Source organism: Dipodomys spectabilis, unplaced genomic scaffold, assembly GCF_019054845.1.
Source record: "Dipodomys spectabilis isolate Male_0828 unplaced genomic scaffold, ASM1905484v1 ptg000043l, whole genome shotgun sequence".
NCBI classification, from domain to species: Eukaryota; Metazoa; Chordata; class Mammalia; order Rodentia; family Heteromyidae; genus Dipodomys; species Dipodomys spectabilis.
In genome coordinates, this window is record NW_024870720.1 from 8,135,650 (window position 1) to 8,159,792 (window position 24,143).

The 24,143-nt window shown below is 46.4% G+C and overlaps 2 protein-coding genes across 2 annotated transcripts in view; one reads left to right on the forward strand and one right to left on the reverse strand.

Moving 5' to 3' along the window:
- Positions 1-957: 957 nt before the first annotated feature.
- LOC122106817 (zinc finger protein 350-like) lies at positions 958-7,107 on the reverse strand. Its single transcript, XM_042678351.1, has 3 exons — positions 6,940-7,107; positions 2,745-3,012; positions 958-2,644 (listed from the first exon to the last, which is right to left on the reverse strand). Exons 1-3 carry the CDS (start codon positions 7,105-7,107, stop codon positions 1,143-1,145), a joined length of 1,938 nt encoding a protein of 645 aa, XP_042534285.1. The 3' UTR covers positions 958-1,142.
- A 303-nt stretch (positions 7,108-7,410) lies between these two features.
- The window catches only part of Nsun7 (NOP2/Sun RNA methyltransferase family member 7), a 30,264-nt gene continuing 13,531 nt past the window's right edge, over positions 7,411-24,143 (forward strand). The window contains exons 1-7 of the mRNA XM_042678000.1: positions 7,411-7,502; positions 7,890-8,291; positions 14,921-14,979; positions 15,371-15,501; positions 19,401-19,553; positions 20,298-20,481; positions 21,447-21,657. Coding sequence (XP_042533934.1) covers positions 7,982-8,291; positions 14,921-14,979; positions 15,371-15,501; positions 19,401-19,553; positions 20,298-20,481; positions 21,447-21,657 — 1,048 coding nt within the window. The 5' untranslated portion in view covers positions 7,411-7,502; positions 7,890-7,981. The remainder of the gene's footprint in view (positions 7,503-7,889; positions 8,292-14,920; positions 14,980-15,370; positions 15,502-19,400; positions 19,554-20,297; positions 20,482-21,446; positions 21,658-24,143) is intronic.

The window sequence follows — 24,143 nt, forward strand, 5'->3', positions numbered from 1 at the left end:
ACTTATTAAAGTTTGGTCTATGCAGCGGAGGATTCCAGTGGCATAACTTCTTTGAACAACTAATTTAACAGCTTAAGGGGAGTATGGGGGGGGGAAGTCAATTGTTTTTTGAAAGCAAACCTTAACAGGTATCAGGTGTGTTAAGCTAGTGAGACGTGGGCCAAGCCAGGCAGGTAAGTCCTCTTGGCAGGCTTAACATTGCTTGGTGTGATTCTAGAAATGACAGAGATTATTACCGCATGTCAGAATTGCTGCCTCTGATGCCCGAGAGGGCAGATGTCCTCATACTCAACTACTGAGCACCTGAAATGTCACTCATGTAGCTGAAGCACTGAATTTCTAATTTTATTTTTAAGTTTAAGTAGTCACCAAAAGTGTCAGAATTTGTCATTCTGATGAGTATTAAAAAACCACCAGAGAGCTAGCCTTGAGAAGAAAAGCTCAAGAACATAAAGCAACTATAAACCACTTCAAATGATAGATGTGATGGTCCACACCTGTAATCCCAGCTACAACAGAGGCCTAGGCAGGATCATGGCGAGCAGCCAGCCTGGTAAAATGTGTAAGACACTGGAAAACATCTAAAGCAAAAGTACTGGGGGTAAACATAGGGGAACGGCTCAAGCAGCAGGGCGTTTGCTTAGCAAGTATAGGCCTTGAGTCCTAACTCGAGCTTTGCAAAATAAACACGCAAAAAAAAAAAAAACTTTGTGCTCGAAGATGCTTTACGTGCCATAATATAGCAGTCCTCCCCTCTCGCTCAAGACATGCTTGTTGAACAATAAGCCATCATATCTTCTGTGGGCACACGCGAATACCAGTTCTCGGACTTGAACTCAGGGCTTCAAACTCTCCCATGGCTTTTTTTGCTCAAGACTGGCATTGTACCACTGAGCCACAGCTTCACTTCTGGCTTTTTTCATAGTTAATTGGAGGGAGGAGGCTCATGGACTTTTCTGCCTAGGCTGGCTTTGAACCTTGATCTCAGCCTCCTGAGTGACTAGGATTACAGGCGTGGGCCATCCATCTCCATTGACTGGCTGTTTATCGTCTGTCGGAGTGTCTGTGTTGTCTGTGGTTTCTCTCAGTGGACACACTGGCAGCCCTGGAAGGAACGAGACGTGTCTGCTCAGCCCTCCTTCCTACGGGTTTCCGGTGACACAGAACAAGACGTAATTGACCACCGACGGCAGGGCGGAGTTCACTACGTACGCGAGGTTCCTCTCCTGTGCAACCCCTCCCGACCCCACTGGCTGTCCCACCAGGACGACGCCCCGATTTTCCGGGAGCCCAGCGATATTCAGTGATGTCTGAAGGCCCCCAGAGGGGCCCTGCGAGGGCGCCACGCTGCCTGCGCCCACCGGGCTGGGGCCCTGTGCGCCCTGCGCGGGGCCTGGCGGCCCGTGGCTCTGCGCAGGACTCCCCGGCGCGGGATCGTGGGTCCCGACCCGCGCGTGTATTCGCTTATGCTTCGCCAGGCAGGACATGTAGGCGAAGGCCTTGCCGCACTGGTCGCAGGCGTACGGCCGCTCGCCGGTGTGCGTCCGCTGGTGGACCACCAGCTTGGGCTTGGTGGTGAAGGCCTTGCCGCACTCGCCGCAGCCGTAGGGCCGCTCGCCGGTGTGGATGCGCTGGTGCTTGATGAGGCCGGCCTTCTGCGAGCAGAACTTCCCGCAGCCGTCGCACATGAAGGGCGTGCGGCCCGTGTGCAGCCGCTGGTGCGCGATCAGGCACATCTTCTGGATGAAGGCCTTGCCGCACTCGCCGCACGCGTGGGGCCTCTCGCCCGTGTGGATCCGCTGGTGGATGATGAGGCTGCCCTTCTGGACGAAGCCCTTCCCGCACTCGCCGCACTTGTGGGGTCTCGAGCCCGTGTGCGTTTTCTCGTGGATGTCCAGCCGCGATTTGCGGAGAAAGGCTTTCCCACACTGGGCGCACGCGTACGGCTTCTCTCCCGTGTGCGTGCGCCGGTGCTCGGTGAGCATGAACTTCCGGGAGAAGGCGCGGTCGCACAGGTCGCAGCGGTAGGGTCTCTCCCCGGTGTGCACCACCCGGTGATCGCGGAGCCAGCACTTCCGGCTGAAGCCTTTCCCACACTCGGCACACACGTGCGGCTTCTTGGCTTTCTGACTTGTCTCGCGCGTGGGCCCGGCGGGGGGCGATCCCGCGCCGAGGGGTATCCGGCTCGTGGAGACTTCGGTCTCGCCATTGGCCCGCCGAGAGGAAGCCCCAGCCGGGGACCCCGCACGGCTGTCCGGGGCAACGCGGGTGACATCGGGCGGCGCGCTTTCCCCGCGGAGGTGAACGCCATCCGGACCGGTGTCCCGGCACGGAAGCCGCGCGGGACACGGCCCTGCCTCGCTCCCCTCGCCCCCCAGCCGCGACGGCTTCGGCCCGCCACGATCGGCCGCGCCGGCGTCGGCCCGGCTGCCCGCCGTCCACGGTCCTCCCCGGAGCAGCGTGGACAGGGCGCCTGGCTGGCCGGCCCCACCGCCCACGGCCACCAGGCTGCGGTAGTTCTCCAGCATCACGTCCCGGTACAGGTCCTTCTGCGCGGGGCGCAGCAGCCGCCACTCCTCCCAGCTGAACACCACCGCCACGTCCTCCAGCGTCGGCGGCTCCGGGGCCTCGAGCATCGCGTCTCCTGCGCGGGGACAGCGCTGGTCTCGGTGACTTCTGCGCCCGCAAGTCCGATCCGGCGGCCTCCTCCCTTAGGGGCTGGTGTGCTTCCGGGAAGGCAGGACCTTCCTCCTCCGCAGCCGCCAGCACCCCAGTGCAGGAGCGAACCGGGACCTCTACGGCGGCCCGGGGGAGTCTAGAATCCTCGGGGCGGACGGACAGCCGCCTTGACCGGGTAATATGGCCGCTCCCGTACGGACGCCGACACACGGGGGCGGCCATGTTGGAGGCTTTCCGTACGGATGCCCCAGGGGCGTTTGGAGTCTCGGCGGTCCCCAGCGACTCCCCGGGAACACGAGCCGCGGGAATCGCCTCCTTCCCTGCACTTTCGGTCTTGCGGGAAGTGGACAGATTTCCAGATGCATAGGTTTTATAAGGCAGTTATGGAGCTGGCCAGAATTGCTTTAGCAATTTTCAACACTATGCCCTCAGTCTTTATTGTCGGCTAAAAAAAAATACCCAATCCTGGGCAGAAAAGGGAAGCGCGTGAACTGAATCCCAAAGAAAGGGTCTGGTGACAGTTGCTGGCAGGAAGCGGTTTTTAAACGAGTGCTGTATGAGTCAGGCCATTGCAGACAAGGGGGACAGAGTGGAAAGGAGAAGTTGAAGTTACCATCAGGGTTAAGGCCTTGGGGAAAATGAGTCACAGAGTCCAACAAAGGTCTGGCCCGTGGGAAGGACAGAACTAGAGCAGAGTGCAAAAATATTAGGCTCAAGTGCCTTTCATTTTTGTGCCCATCCTGGGGCTTGAAGTCAGGGCCTGGCCACTGTCCCTGAGCTTTCTGCTCAAAGCTGGCACTCTACCGCTTGAGCCACAGTGGCTTTTTCTGTGTATGTGGTGCTGAGGAATCGAACCCAGGGCTTCATGCATGCTAGGCAAGCACTCTACCACTAAGCCACATTCCTAGCCTTTATTTATTTTATTGTAAAGATACTGGAACCGGATTGAGCCAGATATACTGGATTCAACCAGTTTGAGCCGGATCCAGCCAGATGGAACTGGATTGAACCGGATCAAGCCGGATGGACCCGGCTCAAGCCGGTTTGAGCCCGACAGAACCGGATCGAACTGGATTAAGTCAGACAAGCCGGTTTGAGCTGGATCCAGCCAGATGGAACAGGATTGAGCCGGCTCGAACCGGATCAAGCCGGATTGAACCGGATCAACCCCGTTTGAACTGATCAAGCTGGTTTGAGCTGGATCCAGCCAGACAAAACCGGATTGAACCGGACCGAGCTGGATTAAGCCGGTTCGAGCCAGATCCAGCCAGGTGGAACAGGCCGGATCGAACTGGTTTTGAGCCGGATTGTACTGGATCAAACTGGATGGAGCCAGATCGAACCATATCTAGCCGGGTTAAACCTGTTTGAGCTGGATCTATCTGGGTTGAACCAGATGGAGCCCGATTAAACCGGATCTAGCAGGATGGAACCCAGAGCTGGATGGAACCGGCTCAAGCTGGATTAAACAAGATTAAACCGGTATAAGCAGGACTGAGCCAGATTGAACTGGCTCGAGCCAGATTAAACCGGTTTTGAGCCAGATTAAACCGGATTGAGAGGATGGAAGGAGGGAGGGAGGAAGGAAGGAATTATATCAACCACAAGTACATTTCATATACTTTTTACATTTCTTTTTTTTTTGGGGTCCAGTCGTGCGTCCTGAACTCGGCCTGGGCGCTGTCCCTCAGCTCTTCAGCTCAAGGCTAGCACTCTACCACCTGAGCCACAGCGCCACTTCTGGCTTTTTTCTTTTTGCTTATGTGGTGCTAAGGAATCGAACCCAGGGCCTCAAGCATGCAAGGCAAGGTCTCTACCACTGAGCCACCTTCCCAGCCCAGAACTAGGTAACTTTCTATACCCAAATCAGAGTGAAGCAAGTGAGCAAAATGTCTTTGGACTGTCTCCGTGGCTGACACACGCTAGCACTTGGAGTCAAGGGCGAGGAATGCTCATTTTCAAATACCTCAAATACTCTACCTCCTGGCGAAAGAAAATCACACTTTTGAGTCCCCTTGGCCAAAAGCCCCAAGGGTTGTCTATCTTTTTCATTTTCTACACCTTGTCTGACTTAATGTTCTAATCATATTAAACAAATGGGACTTAAAGACTTTCTTATTTTTTTATCTTGCCATCCCACGTTCACAACAACTGAATCCACAAACTTATCTCTATGGTTATTTATTTTTGGGTCCAGTCGTGGGGCCTGAACTCTGGGCTTGGGCGCTGTCCCTCAGCTCTTCAGCTCAAGGCTAGCACTCTACCACTTGAGCCACAGCGCCACTTCCGGCTTTTTTCTTTTTGCTTATGTGGTGCTGAGGAATTGAACCCAGGGCCTCATGCATGCAAGGCAAGCACTCTACCACTGAGCCACCTTCCCAGCCCTATGGTTATTTTTTTTACAGTGTACACTGAAATTGAATATTTTCTTCTCCGGTTCCTTCTTCTAAGACACTGAGTCTGCAGGAGTGTGTAAACCAGGAGAGGTGTGGATGAAGGCTTATGCGCATGATTAAAATAAATAGCAACCATGAATTTGCTAACCCACAAACTGCCTATGCTCTATTTTGGGAATATGGATTCTTTCCTTAAATCTTGTTTTCAATACAGACAAGTGTCATTTACACAACACAAAGAAGCACTTCATATTTTGAAAGATATTTTAGAGTTTTAGCTATCAACTGTCGTACATTTTCTACAGATGGTACATGATAAAATGTACCATGACCTTCAAGACACCTTCCATGTTTTAACTTTCTGTGAGAGATATTTTACTAGCATCTGGGAATAAAAAAAGGTATATAATGAAAATGACCATAAAGGGTACTGAGAAGGTGGCTCAGTGGTAGAGTGCTTGTCTTGCATGAATGAGGCCCTGGGTTCCATTCCTGAGCACTACATAAGCAGAGAAAGCCAGAAGTGGCACTATGGCTCAAGTGGTAGAGTGCTGACTTTGAGCTGAAGAGCTGAGGGACAGCTCCCAGGTCCTGAGTTCAAGCCCCATGACTGCCCAAAACAAAAACAAAAAAAGAAAAAAAGGAAGAGTCAAGAAAATCCAGCAATTTCTTGGGTGCAAGGTACCTGATCATTTTTATACCTTTCCTTCTTACATTCAGGGCTGAACACAAAAGACAGGCACATAGGACTTCTTGCATGCATGCATGTATGTGTTATGTATGAACAGAATGTTTCCAGTAAAGGAAACTTCTGACATTCTGAGGAGAACAGGTGGATTTGTGGGAGAAGAGATCTGTTACAGAGATGGCTCATTTGCCCCCATTATTCACCTCCCTTTCTCTTGTGCTTCTAGTTTCCTTGCTTTTTAGCTTGATGCATTTGCTAACCTCCTTCGTTGCTGAGAATGTCACGTGACTAAGTTCTAGTAAAAGGGATATGGACACAGTGAAAGGTGTACCCTTCAGGTCACAGCAGGTAGATACATAATGCATCTAAGTTCAGAAAATGCTTATATAAAGGTCATATGCTGCAGACAAGTGGGGAAGGGCTTTAAGATTGAGGGAACAGTGTGTATAAAGAAATGGAAATTTAGGGACTGGTTGAAGGATGTCACACACTGAAGATGGGAAGGAAAGGCCAGATTGCCCAAAGGTTTGGATTTATCCTGTAGCCAAGGAGATATTGTAGGACAGGTGTGTAAGATGGAAATATCACCTCTTTGACGCAAAATACCTGGGGATTGAATCTGGTTCATAGAAAACGCAGAAATTCAGCCAGGCCCAAAGGGCTTTTCCAAGTTAACTTGGATAGAGGCAGAATCATTATTTCAGAATTTTCCAAACCGCACTTTTCTGGCTGACTGCATTAAGATCAACTTGGGTTACTTGCTAAAAAAAAAAATGCAAGTTTCTGGGTTACACTCGGGAAGGACCAGGATTCCCCCCCCCCCCCCCCATTGTGCTGGTACTGGGGCTCGAAGCAGGGCCTGGGTGGCCGTCCCTTCTCTCTTCTCCCTCAACTCTGGTCCTTTGCCGCTTGAGCCACAGCTCCACTTGAGACTTTTTTTTTTAAGGTAGTTTAATTAAGGGGTTTCACGGACTTTCCTGCCCGGGCTGGCTTTGAACTGCGATCCTCAATTCCCAGCCTCCAGAGTAGCTAGGATCCTCCTTCCTTCCCCTCCCTCCTCCTCCCTCCCCTCCCTCCTCCTCCCTTTCCCTCCCTCTCCTTGCCAGGTCTTTGGGTGCTCGGCAGCGAGAGGCTCCTCAAGTTCACCGGGCTACGTCAAAAATGTGCACTAAGTACGTACAAAGCAGTGGCAGGCGCGATCTCCCGGCGAGCTCGGAGGAGGGCCGGGCCGAAGCAGGTGCCCCGGCGCGCGCCGGCGCCGGCCACGCCCCGCGGGAAGGCCCGGAGCAGGCGCGGCGCCCCGCCCCCCGTTGCTATGGAGACGCGGGCCCTGGACGAGTCCATGGTGACTGACGCGGTGGGGGGGGGGGGAGAGGGAGGGCCGAACCGACCCCTCCGCTCCCCACGCCGGAGGCGCCCGCGGGGCTGCGCGTCCGGCCGTCTCCCGCCACGCCCGCGCAGGTGGCCGCACGAGGCCGGGCGAGGCCCTCGGGGAGCGGACCTCCTTCCCGGAGCCCGAGCGAACTGGACGCCAGGGGCGCCTCCCCCCCCTGCCCGAACCCGGCCGATGGGAGCGGCTGTATTTGAACCAAACGGCCTTCGCGGGCCGCCGCCGCCGCCGCCGCCGCCGCCGCCGTCGCCGCCGCCGCCGCCGCCCGGGCTTCGGAGCCGCCCGTGTCCATTCCCCGCCTCAGGTTCCCGCAGAGCCGCGGCAGCCGCGGGAAACATCTGCCCCCAGGGTGAGGGCGGGCCCCGTCCCCGCTCCCCCCTCCCCGCCCCCCCTCCGCCCCCCCTCCGCCCCCCTCTCCCGGCGGAACGCGCGGCTTCGGGGTCCCCCGACCCCCCGAAACCGCCACCTCTGAAGCCGACTGTGTGCCGTCGGCCCCGGGGCTTGAACCGGGGGGCAGCTCAAGGCTGGCGCTGTGCCGTTTGAGACGCAGCTCCGCGCCAGCCTTTCGCGGCCTCACGGACTGTGCTGCCGAGGCTGGCTTCGAACCGCCAGCCCCCGAGCTCGGCCTCCCGAGCAGCTGGGGTTCCAGGCGGCGCCCTGCTGACACCGCCCGGGGTGGGGTGGGCGCGGGCGCGGCGGGGGGGGGGGGATGCACCGCCCGACTTTCCCTCCGCAGAGACGATGCTGCAGACACCAGGAAAGCCTCTTCCCGCACCACCGGAGTTGTAGGGAGGCTCGAGTTCCCGCCCAAGGCCGCCGAGGGGCGAGATGCTGAGCTCCACCGACGACCTGGAGTTTGAGACCGCCGAGAACATCGAGGAGATCTCCCAGCTGTCCGCCCTGGAGCTGTCGGACACGGCCTCCAGCGAAAGAAGTTCAGCCGATACCCCCGAGAAAACTGGTTACCCGGACTCTGTGTACGTGACGGCGGCGAACGTGTTTCGGGGTATTCGAATCGAGAAGTCGCCAGACAAAGCCATAATCAAGTACGGGAGCGAACCCCTGCAGTCCCTGCCCCAGTATGAGGACGAGTCCTTGCAGCGTTTGTCCTACGAGCTGGCGTTCAGTACCCTTAAGTGTGAGTAGCCGTGCCGGCCCGGGGAGGAGGGGGGCCGGGGCTCTGGCCGGCGGCACACAGCACTGGAACCAGCTAGCTTCCTGCTGTTTGAAGGACCGTGCATTCCCTGCCTTGACGCAGGTGTAAGTGCACGGGCGTTAACAGGCTCAGCAAACAGCCTGGACGAGGAAGAGAACAAGAGTTCACTGGAGAATCCGGTTTAAACTCCTCGCCTATGTATTTGCATCGCACCCTTGTGTAATTTCACTTTGTATGTTTGCTTATGCGTTTTTCACACACATAAAAACCATTGGGGGAGAGTGGAAAGAGGAATAGAGACGAAATAAAAGGTGTAATACGTATATATTTTTAAAAGGAAGTACCAGGACTGGGAGAGGTGGTTCAAGGGAGAGCGATTGCCATGACTTCAAATCCTAGTGCAATCAAGAACAAAACAAGCAAATGTCCCCCTTCCCCTCCCCCCAAAACAAACAAAACACCTCTTTAAAAGTGAATACCAAAATTAAGTCAACTCCAATCAAGATATCTTGTTCCTATTCTCTAGCTAACAGCTTTAACTTAGGGAGTCAAACTTTGGTAAAATTTAACTTTCTAATTTGTCTGGAGGGTTCCAGACTTGAATTTCCAGAGCCAGTAATGTTAGTTAACAACTTGCGAATGTAGCGTTGACTCTTGGATAACTGGCTGCTCTTCCTGGGGCGAGAGCTGCCAGAGGCCCTTGAGTCAGGAACTGCAATTCTGATGGTGCCCGCAGAGGTTTTCCTTGTATCTCAAACATTGTAATCATGTAATCCTGGCTACTCAGGAGGCTGGCTGGTTTGTAATATCTGTCCAAAGAAATATTACAGAAAAGTTTGGAGTGTTCAGCATAGCTGAAATCATGAACTTGTTGCTTCCGAGAGACACCTTGAAAAGGGCAAAAGCCATTTGCAATTTCCTTACTACAGTACTAGTACAAGTGCTACTTGCATCTTTGCACCTAGAAAGCAGAGAAAAATTGTCATTTGAATTGAAAGGTTCCATTGATTATTTAGTTGTCTTCAGAGATGGCTGGAAGTAATTCCAGTTTTTTTTTTTTTTTTTTTTGGGTCCGGTCGTGGGGCCTGAACTCTGGGCCTGGGCACTGTCCCTCAGCTCTTCAGCTCAAGGCTAGCGCTCTACCACTTGGAGCCACAGCGCCACTTCCGGCTTTTTTCTTTTTGCTTATGTGGTGCTGAGGAATCGAACCCAGGGCCTCGAGCATGCAAGGCAAACGCTCTACCACTGAGCCACCTTCCCAGCCCAGTAATTCCAGTTTTTATCTCTTTTCTTTTGCTCATGACTTCTCTTTCTTAAGTCTTAACTATTCTTTCCTTTTCTAGTTTAAGCTTTTGGACTCTTCATTCTCCACCCCACTCTATCAGCCACACTATCTCACTTTACACCAGAAGAGTCAAATGAAGATTTTTACACTTTCTCCTTTTAACACTGGAATACAGCCTGGCAGCTTTGTTGATTAATTGGTATTTAATGTTAGAGTTCTATACAGATAATTTACTTTCCTAATAGGATAGTGACTTTTTTCTTTAGAAATAAATAGTAAAAGCCTGAATTATTCTATTTACAATCAATGCATTAAGTAGATTTGGGGAGCCAATTATAAGAATTCTCCTTTCTAATTTTCAGTCCTTAGTGGTGGTTAATTTTCAACTTTTTTTTTTTTTCTTTTTGTCGTCGTGGGGGCTGAACTCTGGGTATGGGCGCTGTCCCTCAGCTTTTCAGCTCAAGGCTAGCATCCTACCACTTGAGCCACAGCGCCACTTCCAGCTTTTTTCTGTTCTGTAGTGCTGAAGAATCTAACCCAGGGCCTCATGCATACAAGGCAAGCGCTCTACCACTGAGCCACCTTCCCAGCCCAGTTTTCAACTTCTGAGTATAGAGTTTGACTGAATGTGGCTGTATTATAGAGATGTGTATAGTATATTATTTTCTTCCTCTTTGTGTGTGTGTGGGGGGGGAGAGAGAGAGAGACAGACAGACAGACAGAGAGAGAGGGAGGCAGGGAGAGACAGAGAGAGAGGGAGGGGAGAGGGAGAGGAATACTGGTGTTGAAACTCAAGGCCTCTCTCTGCTAGGCAGACATTTGAGCCTTGTCTGCAGCCTTTTTGCTTTAGTCGTTTTTCAGGTAAGGGATCATACTTTTGCTTAGTCTAGCCTGGACCCGAGGTGACAGGCATGGCCCTATGCCTGCTTTTCTGTTGAAGTGAGGTTTAGCTGTTCTGCTGAAGTTGGCCTTGAGCTTTGATTCTGCCAATCTCCACCTCCTAAGTAGCTGTGTTACAGATGTAAGACAGCCTATTTTTATGAAAGGATCTTAAGACTATTTGATCGTTATGACCAAAACATCTTATTCAGATAGATTAATCGGCTTTACAAACCTGCTTTTCCTTGAACAAAATGTTCTTTTTAAAAATAATTATCAGCCGGGTGCCGGTGGCTCACGCCTGTAATCCTAGCTACTGAGGAAGCTAAGATCTGAGGATCGAGGTTCAAAGCCAGCCCAGGCAAGGAAAGTCTGTGTGACTCTTATCCCCAATAAAACCACCAGAAAACCGGAAGTGGCACTGTGGCTCAAGCGGTAGAGCGCTCGCCTTGAGCTGAAGAGCTGAGGGACAGCGCCCAAGCCTAGAGTTCAAGCCCCATGACTGACAAAAAAAAAATCAAATTATATATTATATATAATTATATATATTGATATATCAAATTATAAAATTAGATGGTGCTGGTTGGTTACTTGTCTGAAAGTATTTTAATAAACAGAGAACTGGTGGCTCACACCTACTAAGGAGGTTGAGATCAAGAGGATCGAGGTTCAAAGCCAGCCCAGGCAGAGAGGCCCAGTGAGGCTCTTCCCCCCACCCCCACCCCCAGTCCTGGGACTTGAATTCAGCCTGGGCACTGTCCCTGAGCTTCTTTTGCTTAAGGCTAGCACTCTATCACTTGAGCCACAGCACCACTTCGGGCTTTTTCTGTTTAAGTGGTACAGAGGAATCGAACCCAGGGCTTCTACCACTGTGCAACATTCCCAGCCCCCAGTGAGACTCTATCTCCAACTAGGCTCAAGAAACCAAAAGTGGTGCTGTGTCTCATGGTAGAGTGCTAGCCTTGAGCAAAAGGAGCTCACAGACAGTACCACAGTTCAAGCCCCAGGGCTGCCTTCCCCCCAAAAGTATTTCAATAATATTTTGTTTTAAATGATCATTACAGTAATTTTTAGATATTCAGAAAGAATAAAGTCAGAATTCTGGGGGTTGGTGGTATAGTCTAGGAGCTGAGCATGTATGTTTAGCATGTGCTAGGCTTTGGGTTTGATCTCTCATCATTGGAAAATAATAGAAATTCTAATACAGTACATTTTCCAACATAACTAAAAACTAAAAATATTGGAGACTTTTGCACATTTCAACTTTATCTGTGTGAATACTGCCACTTGATGTTTCATAAATTCATATATGTCTCATAAATTTTAGGTTCAAGGATCATAGTTTAGAAAACTGGAGATATTTTGCCTTAGGGTCTTTCATAGGAGCAATACAGCTATAAATGTTATTAAAGAATGCTTGGAGCCTGGCATCAGTGGCCCATTCCTGTAATCCTAGCTACTCAGGAGGCTGAGATCTGGGGATCGTGTTTAAAGACAACCTGGGTGAAAGTCTGTGAGACTTATCTCCAGTTAACTACCGAAAAGCTGACAATAATACTGGGATAGAGTGCTAGTAGCCTTGAGCACAAAAATCTCAGAGACAGTATCCAGGCCCTGAGTTCAAGCTCCAGGATTCATATTCTCTCTTTCCTTCCTCCCTCCTTCCCGCCCCCCACCCCACGTGTTTGGCTAATAGTTCTCTTTGTTAATTAGATCCCATTGCCATATTTTGGGGGGCAAATAGACACAAAAGATTAACATCTTGCAGTTTAACAACTACCAAGTGTATAGCTTTGGCTGTGTTTTGTGCTTTTCAGGTTTTGTTTTTCTTCTGCTGGTACTCGGGTTTAAATTCAGAGCCTCAAACTTAGTTTGTTTACTTAGCTAAAGCCTGAGCCTCAAACTTACTTAGTTTGTTTACTGAGCTAAAGCCTATCACTTGAGCCATGCCTCCTTCCTGGCTTGCTGGTTAGTTTGGAGATGGAGTCTAGTGAAATTTCAGCCAGGGCTGGCTTGAATTGTTTAGCTCTCAGCTTTGTGAGTAGTCATGGTCACAGGTATGAGTCACTGGCACACCCAGTTAAGATACTACTTTTTAAAAAAATGTCAGTTGTGGGGCTTGAACTCAGGGCCTGGGTGCTGTTCCTGAACTCTTTTGCTCAAGGTTAGTGCTATACCACTAGAGCTACAGCTCCACTTGTGGTGGTAACTGGAGATAAGAGTCTCACACACTTTCCTGCCCAGGTTGACTTTGAACCATGGTCCTCAGATCTCAGCCTCCTGAGTAGCTAGGATTACAGGTGTGAGCCACTTGCACAGGGTGATACTCTACTCTTGAACTAGAGACTTCCTCACATCTCCAGGGCACAGCTGTCGGAAGCTCTGCAGTGCAGCGTGCCCCCTACACACCCACTGGCAGAGAGAGGGGAATGGAGAGATGTGCACACTCTTTCTTTCCCTTCACCCAGTGAAACTCAGTTATCCTGTGCTGGGAGAGTGAGGCCAGGAGGAATGGGGTAAAGTTCATTTTGGTAGTAATTACTGGGAGTGGGGGGGGGTGTAACTGGAATTATTGGGCTGCATTCTGATTTAGGTAAGGCATTAGCAGTGAGTTTTACTTGGCTACTTACACAGGCTTGTTACAGGACTAAGATGACGAAAGGCCCCACAGTGTCATGGAGAAGAACATGAATTTGCCATACTCTGTGGGGTTGAGTCGCTAATCTGCCTCTTGCTGTGTACTGTGTAGTTAACTATTCTGTGCTTTGTTTCCTGTAATAGGATCATTGTGGAAGATTAGGTGAATTAATATATGAAAAGCCTTCAGAACAACTTCTAACGCATATAAATTTTAGATGTACAAGGATAAAGCTTTGTACGTAATACTAAATGTGGTCCAGAGGCGTTAACTGTTTTGACAAGAGCCCTAGATACCGAACGCAGTCTTGGTAAAATCACAGCCTGTTCTCCTCCATTCAGCTTGCGCGTGGCAGGGTGCGCCCTTGCAGGTCTGCCATGTTGTCGGCAGCTTATGAAGACTTTGTGTTCTGTAACATATTTGGAATTATGAAGCTGATAGCAATTGGTTTGCAGTGCTAAGGGTGTGAAACTCTGAACTTCATTTTCCTTATAAGAGATACGCAACTCTTACCTTGTATGGTACCTCCATAGTTGGGGACTAAAATAAAGATATATTTTAGTCCCCAACTATGGAGGTACCATACAAGGTAAGATTGCCTATGAATCTTGTAGTTTCTGCTCTAAATTAATTTTTCACTTCCCAAATAAGGAATGAATGTACATTGCATAATAGGTTTTCCATGAATATTGAATGAATTGAAGCTGGCCTTTGATTTCATTCCCCCCCCCCCCCATACATAAATGCTGAGGAGGTGGGTTTTGTTGTTGTTTTGTTGTTGTAGTTTTTTGCTTCTTTTGGTCATGGGGCTTTAACTTAGGGCCTAGGTACTGTCCCTGAGCTTTTTCACTCAAGGCTAGTATTCTACCATCTTCAGCCTCAGCGCCACTTCTGGTTTTCTGGTGGTTAGTTGGAGATAAGAGTCTCATGGATTTTCCTGCTCAGGTTGGCTTTGAACTATGATCCTCAGATCTCAGCCTCCTGAGTAGGACTACAGGGGTGTGCCACCAGTACCAACTCACATTAAAGTCTTTACTGGGCAACCCCTTTGTCACTTGGATTTAAGATTAACTGCCATATCACTAGTGAGCTCTGTCAAATACTTGTTAAAAACAAGCCATTTGCTGGGCTCTGGTGGCTCACACCTGTACTCCTAGCTACTCCCGAGGCTGAGATCTGAGGATGGCACTACTACTACAAAGCTGGCTAGGACAGCAAAGTCTATAAGACTCTAATCTCCAGTTAGCTATAAAATCATCAACAAAAACAAAAATGCTGGATGTAGAGCTTTGGCTCAAGTAGTAGTATTAACCTTGAGCACAGGCCTTGAGTTTAATCCCCAAGACTGGCACAAACAAAACCAAAAACAAGTAGCAGCAGCAGCAGCAACAACAACAACCACAACCCCCAATCCAAACAGAGACTGTTGCTGGGGAAGAGGGAACCCTGCCCCTTCATCTCCATAGGGCAGCAAAGCCCTTAATCCTGATACCAGCAAAGCCCTTAATACCAAACCAACAAGGACGAAACTGCCAACACTTCTCACACCTAAACAGAGAACAACAATCCTAAGGAATCTGCAAATTAAAATCCAGCAATACTTCAAAAGACTATGAGAAGCCGTGCCTAACAATATTCATTAGAACCTCTCTAATACTTTCTAAAGGCCCTAAATTCAAGGTCAGAATTCCTTTTTGATTGTTCAGATGACAGTGCTTTGTCATTCCATGTGGAGCCTGGGCCTGTCACCTAAATCTTCATTTACAAGCTTTGTTATTTCTGATACCAGACATCTCCCATTTCTTGCAGATCAAGATATTTTGGAAAGTATATTAATAGACAGCTATATCTTCCCAAGTACCACAATAGTAAGTATACAATGTTTAGAATTAACTTGTTGCATGATAATTTTTTACAAAATCTTAAAGAACCTAAAGATTTAAAACCAGTTTGCTTAATACTGAGGCTTCTTCAAAACATGGACTCTTTTCTACTTTTTATTCTTCTGATACTAACCCTTGTCTTTTCCATTTGATGAACATGTTCAGATTATTTTTTTTGTAGGTTTTTCTTAGTATATATATATATATATATATATATGTAAGCTGGGCTCTCCCGCTCCTATCTGACAACCTTAACCAGACTATGTAAAAATAAAAATGATCATGTTCCCACATTGTTATGAAAAATAACGGGCTGTAAAATATTGCTGTTGAATGTTGTATACTTTTCTTTGTACGTTTCCCTGTTATATGTTAGCCAGATCATTTGAGCAGTCTTATTGTTGTGATGCTATATGATTTCCAAGATAGAAAGTTCCAAAATCGTGTTATTACTGATAATGAAGAGTCCATAGCGGAAGTTCAAGAAGTAGAGAACCTTCTTAACAGGTAATTGTACAAGTGAAATAGACCTTAGTGTGTTTGGTAAAGTTGTATACATTATAACCTGCAGCTGTCTACAAATGTTACAAATTTATTGAGGAAAAAAAAAACTGACTTCTGTTTAAAAGTAAATTGCTTTAAAAATTTTTTTTAAATTAAAAAGCTTCAATAGGAAGATCTACATATAAGCATGTAGGAAATAATTAAAGTGTATAATATTTCTAGCATATAAATTAAACTTCATTTGCAGTTTTTGTTGTTTTTTTTTTTTTCCTGGTTGGTTGTGGGCTTTGAACTGTGGGCCTGGGTGCTCTCCCTCAGCTCTTCAGCTCAAGGCTGAAGGCTCTACCACTTGAGCCAAGCGCCACTTCTGGTTTTCTGGTGGTTAACCGGAGGTCAGAGTCTAATAGATGTTCCTGCCTGGGCTGGCTTTGAACCATGATCCTTGGATCTCAGCTTCCTGGGTAACTAGGGTTACAGGCATGAGCCACTGGTGCCCAGCTATTATTTGGTTTTTAAAAATACCTACCATACTTGCCATGTATCAAATGAGAAAATCCCAATCCTAGGAAGAAAACTCACTATTTTGCCAGATTGGAAAAAAAAAATCTATTTTGTTAAGAACTTTATTTTATTTTGTCAGTCATGAGGTTTGAACTTAGAGCCTGGACACTGACTCTGAGCTTTTGTGCTCATGCTAGCACACTACCACTTGAGTAACAGCTCCATTTCCAGCTTTTTTGGTGGTTAATTGGAGGTAAGAGTCACATGGACTTTTCTGCCCAGGCTGGCCTCAAACTATGATCCATAGCGCTCAGCTTCCTGAGTAGCTAGGATTACAGGCATGAGTCACTAATGCCCAGCTAATTTTTTCTTATTACTATACATTAGTTGTACAAGGGGCGGGTTCATGGTGGTATCTCCATCCACATACACATGCATTTCAATGGTCTTAGCCCATCGCTCTCCCTTAGGGGTAGTTCAAAACTCCCTTTTGAAGAGTCAGTGAACTTATATATGCAGTGTCTTTAAAGCCATTTTTTTTTTGGTTGGTTGTGGGACTTGAACTCTGGGCCTGGGCGCTGTCCCCCAGCTCTTCAGCTCAAGGCTAGAGCTCTACCACTTGAGCCACAGCATCACTTCTGGTTTTCTGGTGGTTAATTGGAGATAAGTCTCAAAGCCTGGGCTGGCTTTGAACTGTGATTCTTAGCTCTCAGCCTTCTGAGTAGCTAGGACTACAGGTGTGAGCCACTGGCGCCCAGCTTAGAGCAAATTTTAACAGAAACAGTTCTATTCTATTTTCTACTTCAACCATGTACTTTCTCATAGACCCCTCCTTCTTACATGTATCCATTCCCCCAACAAAGCCTGTTTTAGTTTCCTGTGGTACTTTGTTTTTTCGTGTATACTAAAATTGCACCAGGGGTTTTCACCATGATATTTCAGATGTGTATAGACTGTGTTTTGCTCAGAATAACCCTCTGTTCATACCAAACACCATGAAGCCTACTACAAGGAGAGAAGTTCCTGCCTCAAAGTGTAGCAGGGAGAACTCATTAAACTAGTGCATGTAAAATGCTCAGCTTCAAAGCAGACACTTAGTGTTCCAGAAATGATCAGTGTTACTTGTGTGTTGGAGACGTCACCCCTGATGTAGCAGCACTGGGAGGTGTGCAGGCTGTGCAGCTTTGTCCCCTTGAATAGATTAGCGTGGTTGCTGAAGGGTGTGCAGGAGCGGGTTTGTTCTCTTGTGCTTTTGCCTTTGCCAGCAGCCACATATGGCTCAGCAGGGAACCCTCACCAGATGCCAGCGCCTCCTCTCCTGCCTCCTCTCCTGCCTCCTGAACTGTGAGAAACAAACTGCTTTCTTTATAAATTCCTCCAATCTTCAACATTCTCGTAGCAGCACAAACACGATGAAGACGTGGGTGACTCTAGCTTTTGCTATTATGTTGTTGAAGTGTAATAGAAAGCAAGATAGAGCAACTGAAGTCCTTTAGGAAGATTTTTTACCTCGTGAATAGTCTGAAATAATGGTTACAGTAGTATGATGTCTCATTTCATGTTTTTATGGGCAGTAGTTCAAGCCATTAAAATGATTGAAGGCTGAGGCCATAGCACGCATGAGGTACTCTTACTCTGATACATGAACGATGTGACACACGCATAGCTCATGTATGTGATAGCCAGGAGAAATTACGGGATGGGGCAGAAAAAGCCATTACATATATTCACTGTTAGACAGTGAAGACCCAGCGCCTGCTTGCTATTTTTGGGGGGGGGGGGGGGTGGCGGGGAAACCTGTCTCCTGGGATAGACATGTGAGTTAGGTACAGAAAGTTTGGTAGAACAATGTGCTGTGGGACAGGCTCTCAGTTTTAATCTTCCTGAGCTTCTCTCAGTTTTTGTTGGATAATCAAGACTTAGTAGGCTTTCATGGCCATATTAACTAGTCTCTGAGGGGCTAATGAGAGCTGGGGTTGGGTTGAATCAGCCAGAAAAGCTATAGGGCTCTAACCAAGTAAAGACCTGACTGTGGCTTCATCAGCAGGAAGTTAGCTAACAATTCAAGTGAGACATGTAGGAACAAGGCAAGCAAAGGACATGGCCTAGGCCAGAGAGACTGAACATACTACAGCTTACAAGCGCATATGACTCCCCACAGTGCTCGCTCTCCTCCTGCTCCCATAATGCTGTCCTCCCTCTGGCCATAATAGATCTGGTTATGCTCCTGTGAGTGCAGCCGGTCCACTTCTTCGCAGTTCCACTACCACCAGCCATGTCACACCACCACAGTCTTATCACATGGACTACTGTCATACATTCTTTACCATGTGGTTTCTACAAGGAAAGGAGTGCTTTTTTGTTTTGTTTTGAATTGCCAGTCCTGGGCTTAAACTCAGGGCCTGGGTGCTGTCCTTGAGAGCTTTTATGCTCAAGGCGACGTGCTCTACCACTTGAACCACAGCTCCACTTCTAGCTTGTTTGGTGGCTTATTGGAGATGAGTCTCATGGACTTTTCTGCCTAGGCTGACATTGAACCATGATCTTCAGATCTTAGCTTCCTGAGTAAGCAGGAGCTTCCTGAGTAGGCATGAGCCACTGGCCCCAGGACAGTTAGAGTGCTTTTTAAAAATGTCATATATGGTCATGATAGTCTAATTGGATTAGACTTGTCCTACTACAAGCAACTGAAAAACTGGATCAGATCCATGAGGTAAAGATTTTGAGTATTAGACAGGAAGTAGCACAAAAACTTGATCTCTGAGAACATGACATAAACAAGCTGAGCCCCAGAACAGCCTTGGCTTTCTGCCTAGAGGGTCTTTCCAAACTGCAATGCAAGAAGTAGAAAATGGTAGTTCTGCTGAGATATGAAAACAACTGTATTTTCAAAGGGTGATGATCTTTCCTTTATAAGTGGGAAAATACTTTACTTTGAATGATTTATGAATGTTAAACTACATGAAGATGAATCACATTTACTCACATAGATTCTTTTTGTGGCTCATGACTTTAATCCAAGCTCCTTGAGAGGCAGAGGTCAGGAGGATCAAGATTCAAGGCCAGCACAGACAAAGTCAGTGAGACCCCTATCTTAAACAAGCTGGCCATGATAGTGCAGAGTCTGTAATCCCAGTCATGAGGGAAGTGTAGATAGGAGGATTGTGGTCATCAGCTGGCTGGGGCAAAAAGCATAAGAACTTATCTAAGCAAAAACTTTAAAAAGGCAAATCAGAAGTGTGGCTCTAGTGGCAGAAGGCTTGCAAGTGTAAGGTCCTGAGTTCAAATACTAGTACCACCAAAAAAAAAAACACACTAAATGTGCTTTGTTCATGTTTCTAATGGAGAATTAAATCTTGTTTCAAATACAATATCATCAAGAATAAATTCTCTATCTCTAGCTTTAAGACGAAATTGGCCGCAGCATTGGCAAGATGTCGAATCAAACATGATGCCCTTTCAATATACCAGATTCTGCCAGAAGAAGTTAGGAAGCAGGAACTAAGGGCTTCTACTCTGCCACTTTATGCTTGGATAAATACCTGTAAAGTCAGGTAAGAGTTTTAATCAAATTCTTTGCTCATAGTTTAAGTCTCCCATCTTCTACATATAATTTGATAAGAAATAGTACTTTTGCTGGGTGCTGGTGGCTTATGCCATACTCTTAGCTATTCAGCAGGCTGAAATCTGAGGCTCACGGTTCAAAGCCAGCCTTGAAGAAAAGTCCATGAGTCTTCAATTAACCATCAAAAAAAAAGTTGAAAGTGGGGCTGTGACTCAAGTGATAGAGCACTAGCCTTTAGCAAAAAAGCTCAGGGGAAACACCTAGACCCTGGGTTCAAGCCAGGACTGGCAACACAAAAACAAAGCAAAACACAAAAACCCCCAAACAATCCCTTTCCCCCAAGAAACAGTACTTCTTTTAGCCAAGTGCAAATGGCTCATGCCTATAATCCTAGCTACTCAGGAGACTGAGATCTGAAGGTCAAGGTTTAAAGTAAGCCTGCGCAGAAAAGTCCATGAAACCCCATTTCCAATTAACCAGTAAAATGCCTGGCTCAAGTGGTAAAGCTTCATGGTAGGGGGGAACACATCTAGCAGAATGGTGTGAGCCAGCGTGCCAGCTATTAGTTGAGAAGAGGTCTCACAGGCTATGTATTTTTGGCTAAAATTGTAAGTTCTATAAAATGCAATGTGGCAGTGAGTTTTTTGTTCCAGGAAAATTTATTAATATTAATTAATATTAAATACATGTTAATGTATTACCATTGTAATTATACCCTACTGTGTATTTACAGCCCTGAACATGTTTTTAGCACTTTGAAGAGGAAAGGCTATAACAGAGTTAAATCTGTACTACATATTGATGGAAAAGTCTTTGCTGTGGACCAACACTGCTGTGATGTCTTAATTTTTCCCTCCCATCTTAAAAATGATCTAATCAATACAGATCTATTCAAAGAGTACAAACTTATTTTTCAGGTAAACTATTATTTACTTTCTGAACCAACCCTACTTTGTCAAAGACTCCCTCCACATAAGAGTAAAACCTAATCCTTTATATTTTTATGGCATATCAGAGAGGTTTCTAAGACCAGAACATCTCCTGTGCTGTCTATGCCAGGGCCCTGCTGGACCTGGGCATTGTAGTGTCACATGAAGTCATAAAGTACACATTCATCTCCATTCTCAGAGGGAGCGTGCTGGCAGCAGAAAGGCTGTAGTTTTTCCTTCCTAATGGAGGACTTGAGAAGCTACAAGGGGACCTCTTCCTTTCATGGAGGAGATCCTAGCACGTCCTGCATATGCAAATGCAGTGTAGAACACTTCTCTCTCCCATTCTTTCCAATATGGCCTTTATATAGTGCAATACAGGAAGAGAATATGAGACAGAATGGTCCAAATAAAAGACGCTGAATTCCTACATATATCCTTCCATTACAATTCCTGCCTGAGAGCCACTGAAGTCTTCTAAGGTTTCTCCTTCCCCACCCCCACATTCCTGCACAGAATCTCTTACCTGGTCAAGCACTGACAGCAGCCGCAGAGGTCTGGCAGGCCTGCTCTGACAACTGTCATTTGAATCTCTGTGACCAGCAGCAGTCATGGCAGATGAAGGATTTTCATAAAGGGCAAGAATGGGAGCTAAGACAAGACATTACTAATCTATTCATTCTACTTACAGATTTTTATTATGGCCTTACTGCTAGTCAAAAATTACATGTTAGTCATAGTTCTTACTGAACAGCTTGAGTACTTTATTATTAATAAATTAGCTATCTTTGTTACTTTTTATTTAGACATATTTATTTAGTTTTAAACTTAAAGGGATGAGGTACTGCTGTAAGATTTCTACTTAGAATTTTCTTTTGTCTAAAGCAAGAGATCTGCTTTTGTCTCTAATCGTGCCCTTTGAAATTGTAAACATACTGTTTATTATCTTATAGGACAAATCTCGAAGTCTTGCTGTCCATTCTGTAAGGGCTTTATTAAATATGGATGATGATATCTTAATGGTCAATACAGGTTCATGGTACACAGTTGCTCATATGTCAATCTTAACAAGCAATAATACCACAAAGGTCTTCGTATGTGGAGTACAGTCACAAGCTAAAGATCCTGACCTGAAGAAACTTTTCACAAAAATGGGATGTAAAAGTATGTATAAATATTTTTTTGGTGATTACTAGTTCAAAACATTATAGGAAATTTAAAATGTTTGAATTTATTATTTTTTTGTAATGGGAACTTTTTTTTTGGTTGGTTGTGGGATTTGAACTCAGGGCCTGGGCACTGTCCCTGAGCTCTTTCACTCAAGGCTAGCACACTACTATTTTGAGCCGCAGTTCCACTTGAGGTTTGTTTTGTTTTTTTTTTTTTTTTTGGTGGTTAACTGGAGATAAGAGTGTGTGTCATAGACTTTCCTGCTGGCTTCTAACCACAATCCTCAAAGCTGAGCCTCCTGAATAGCTAGGATTATAGCGTGAGCCACCAGTACCTGGCCCTGTAATGGAAAAATTTTATGTGTGAACTATGCTCATTAATTTATGTCAGGCTCTTAATGTTGAATTAAAGTATCTTGGTACTTTTGAATTGATATTTAGCTCTGACCTAATTTGAGGTCTTGAACATATGTAGTTGCTTTCCATTGGATAGATAAAATCATATCCACACTAGGCACTGGTGGCTTACACCTGTAATCCTAACTACTACTCAGGAGGCTAAGATCTGAGGATTATGGTTCAAAGCCAGCCCAGGCAGGAAAGTTTGTAAGACTCTGATCTCTAATTAACCACCCCAAACCAGAAGTGGAGCTATGGCTTAAGTGGTAGAACACTATAGCGTTGAGCAGGCCTTGCCCAGGCCCTAGTTTAAACCCCAGGATTGACACACACACAATTGCTCTCCCCCACCCCCATGTTCATATGCAAAGATCACATTTTGTTATTGGTTCAATGAGGCTAAGTAAAACTTTGATATAGTCACAGAACCAGGGAGACAAAAGCAGAAATTCAGGGTCTGTCCAGGAGATGTGGCCTGATATATCTGCGAGATTTCACTTGGAACACAGAGGCATGACACACGCGTCCTCAGTCCTTCGAAGAACTGGAGCCCAAATTCCAGGCATCTTAATTTCCAAGTGGTTTACGGTGATGAGGACTTCTAGTATCATTGTAAAGATCCAAAAGAGAATTCTAGAACTAAAAAAATACAACACTTAACATTAAGAAATAAATGAAACTGAGGATGTAACCCAATGGTAGAGCATATATCCAGCACCAAACAAGAAAAAACAAGTGGATGGGGGTAACAGTAAATTAACAAGGCTAAAAGAGAAATGAGAAAACTGATGATCAGGAGAAAGTATCTAGAAGCCTGGAGAGAGAAAAGGATGATTAATAAGAACAAAAGAGTAAGTAGAATCTCAGGAACAGAAGAAAGAAATTGATGAGAAATAATTGAATTTTAAGCTAAGGAGTTTCCAAAGTAGATAAAAGACATTAAGCTTTGGATTCAAGAAGACTTGTGAATACTAATAAGAAGAAATATATATGGCAAATTATGCTATTATATGAATGTTTATTTCCCCATAAAATTCATGTTAGAAACCTAACCCCCAAATGGTTAGTGCTAGAAGGCACTAATGTCTTTGATTGGAGAATACAAATAAAGATACTTTGTGGGCTTTTACTTTTGTGTGTGTGAGTAATGGGCACTGAAAGTACTAACCATAAAAGGAAAAAAATTGATTGATTGGGTTCCAGAAAAAAATTAAAAAACAGCTGAGTGCCGGTGGCTCATGCCTATAATCCTAGCCACTCAGGAGTCTGAGGAACATGGTTTGAAGCCAGCCCTGGCAAGAAAGTCCATGAGACTCTTATCTCCAATTAACTGTTCAGAAAAAGCTGGAAGTGGCGCTGTTGCTCAAGTGGTAGAATGCTAGCCTCGAGCAAAAGAAACTCAGGGACAGTGCCCAGAGTTCAGGCCCCAGGACCTGCAAAAAAATAAAAATAAACAAGTTCTCATTAAGAGAGTACAAAGAAAAATCACAAGAGAGAGGAGGCATGCATGTTGATGAAGAGCTTTTTTAAAAAATCAATGCTGATCTCAATAACAAAGCATACCGCAGAAATTTCTCTAATACATGGAAATTGAACAGCACACTCCTTAACAAGGCCTGGGTAACAGAAGAGATCAGAGAAGAAATAAAGCATTTCCTAGAACTCAATGAAAATGAAAACACCTCACAAAGAAACTTGTGGGACACAGCAAAAGCAGTCCTGAGGGGCAAATTTATTGCCCTCAGTGCCCACATCAAGAGAATGGAGACAGACCAAGTAAATATTCTCATGTTGCAACTAAAACAGCTAGAAAAACAAGAAAAAATGGGACCTAAAGCTACTAGACGAAGCCAGATAACCAAATTGAGAGCAGAGATTAACCAATTAGAAAATCAGAAAACCATAACCAAAATAAACCAAACAAAAAGCTGGTTCTTTGAAAAAATAAACAAAATTGATGGCCCGTTGGCAAGATTAATTAAAAAAAGAAGAGAGGAAACCCATATTAATAGGATTAGGGATGCCACGGGAAACATCACAACACGTACCCAAGATATCCAAACAATTCTAACAGACTACTTT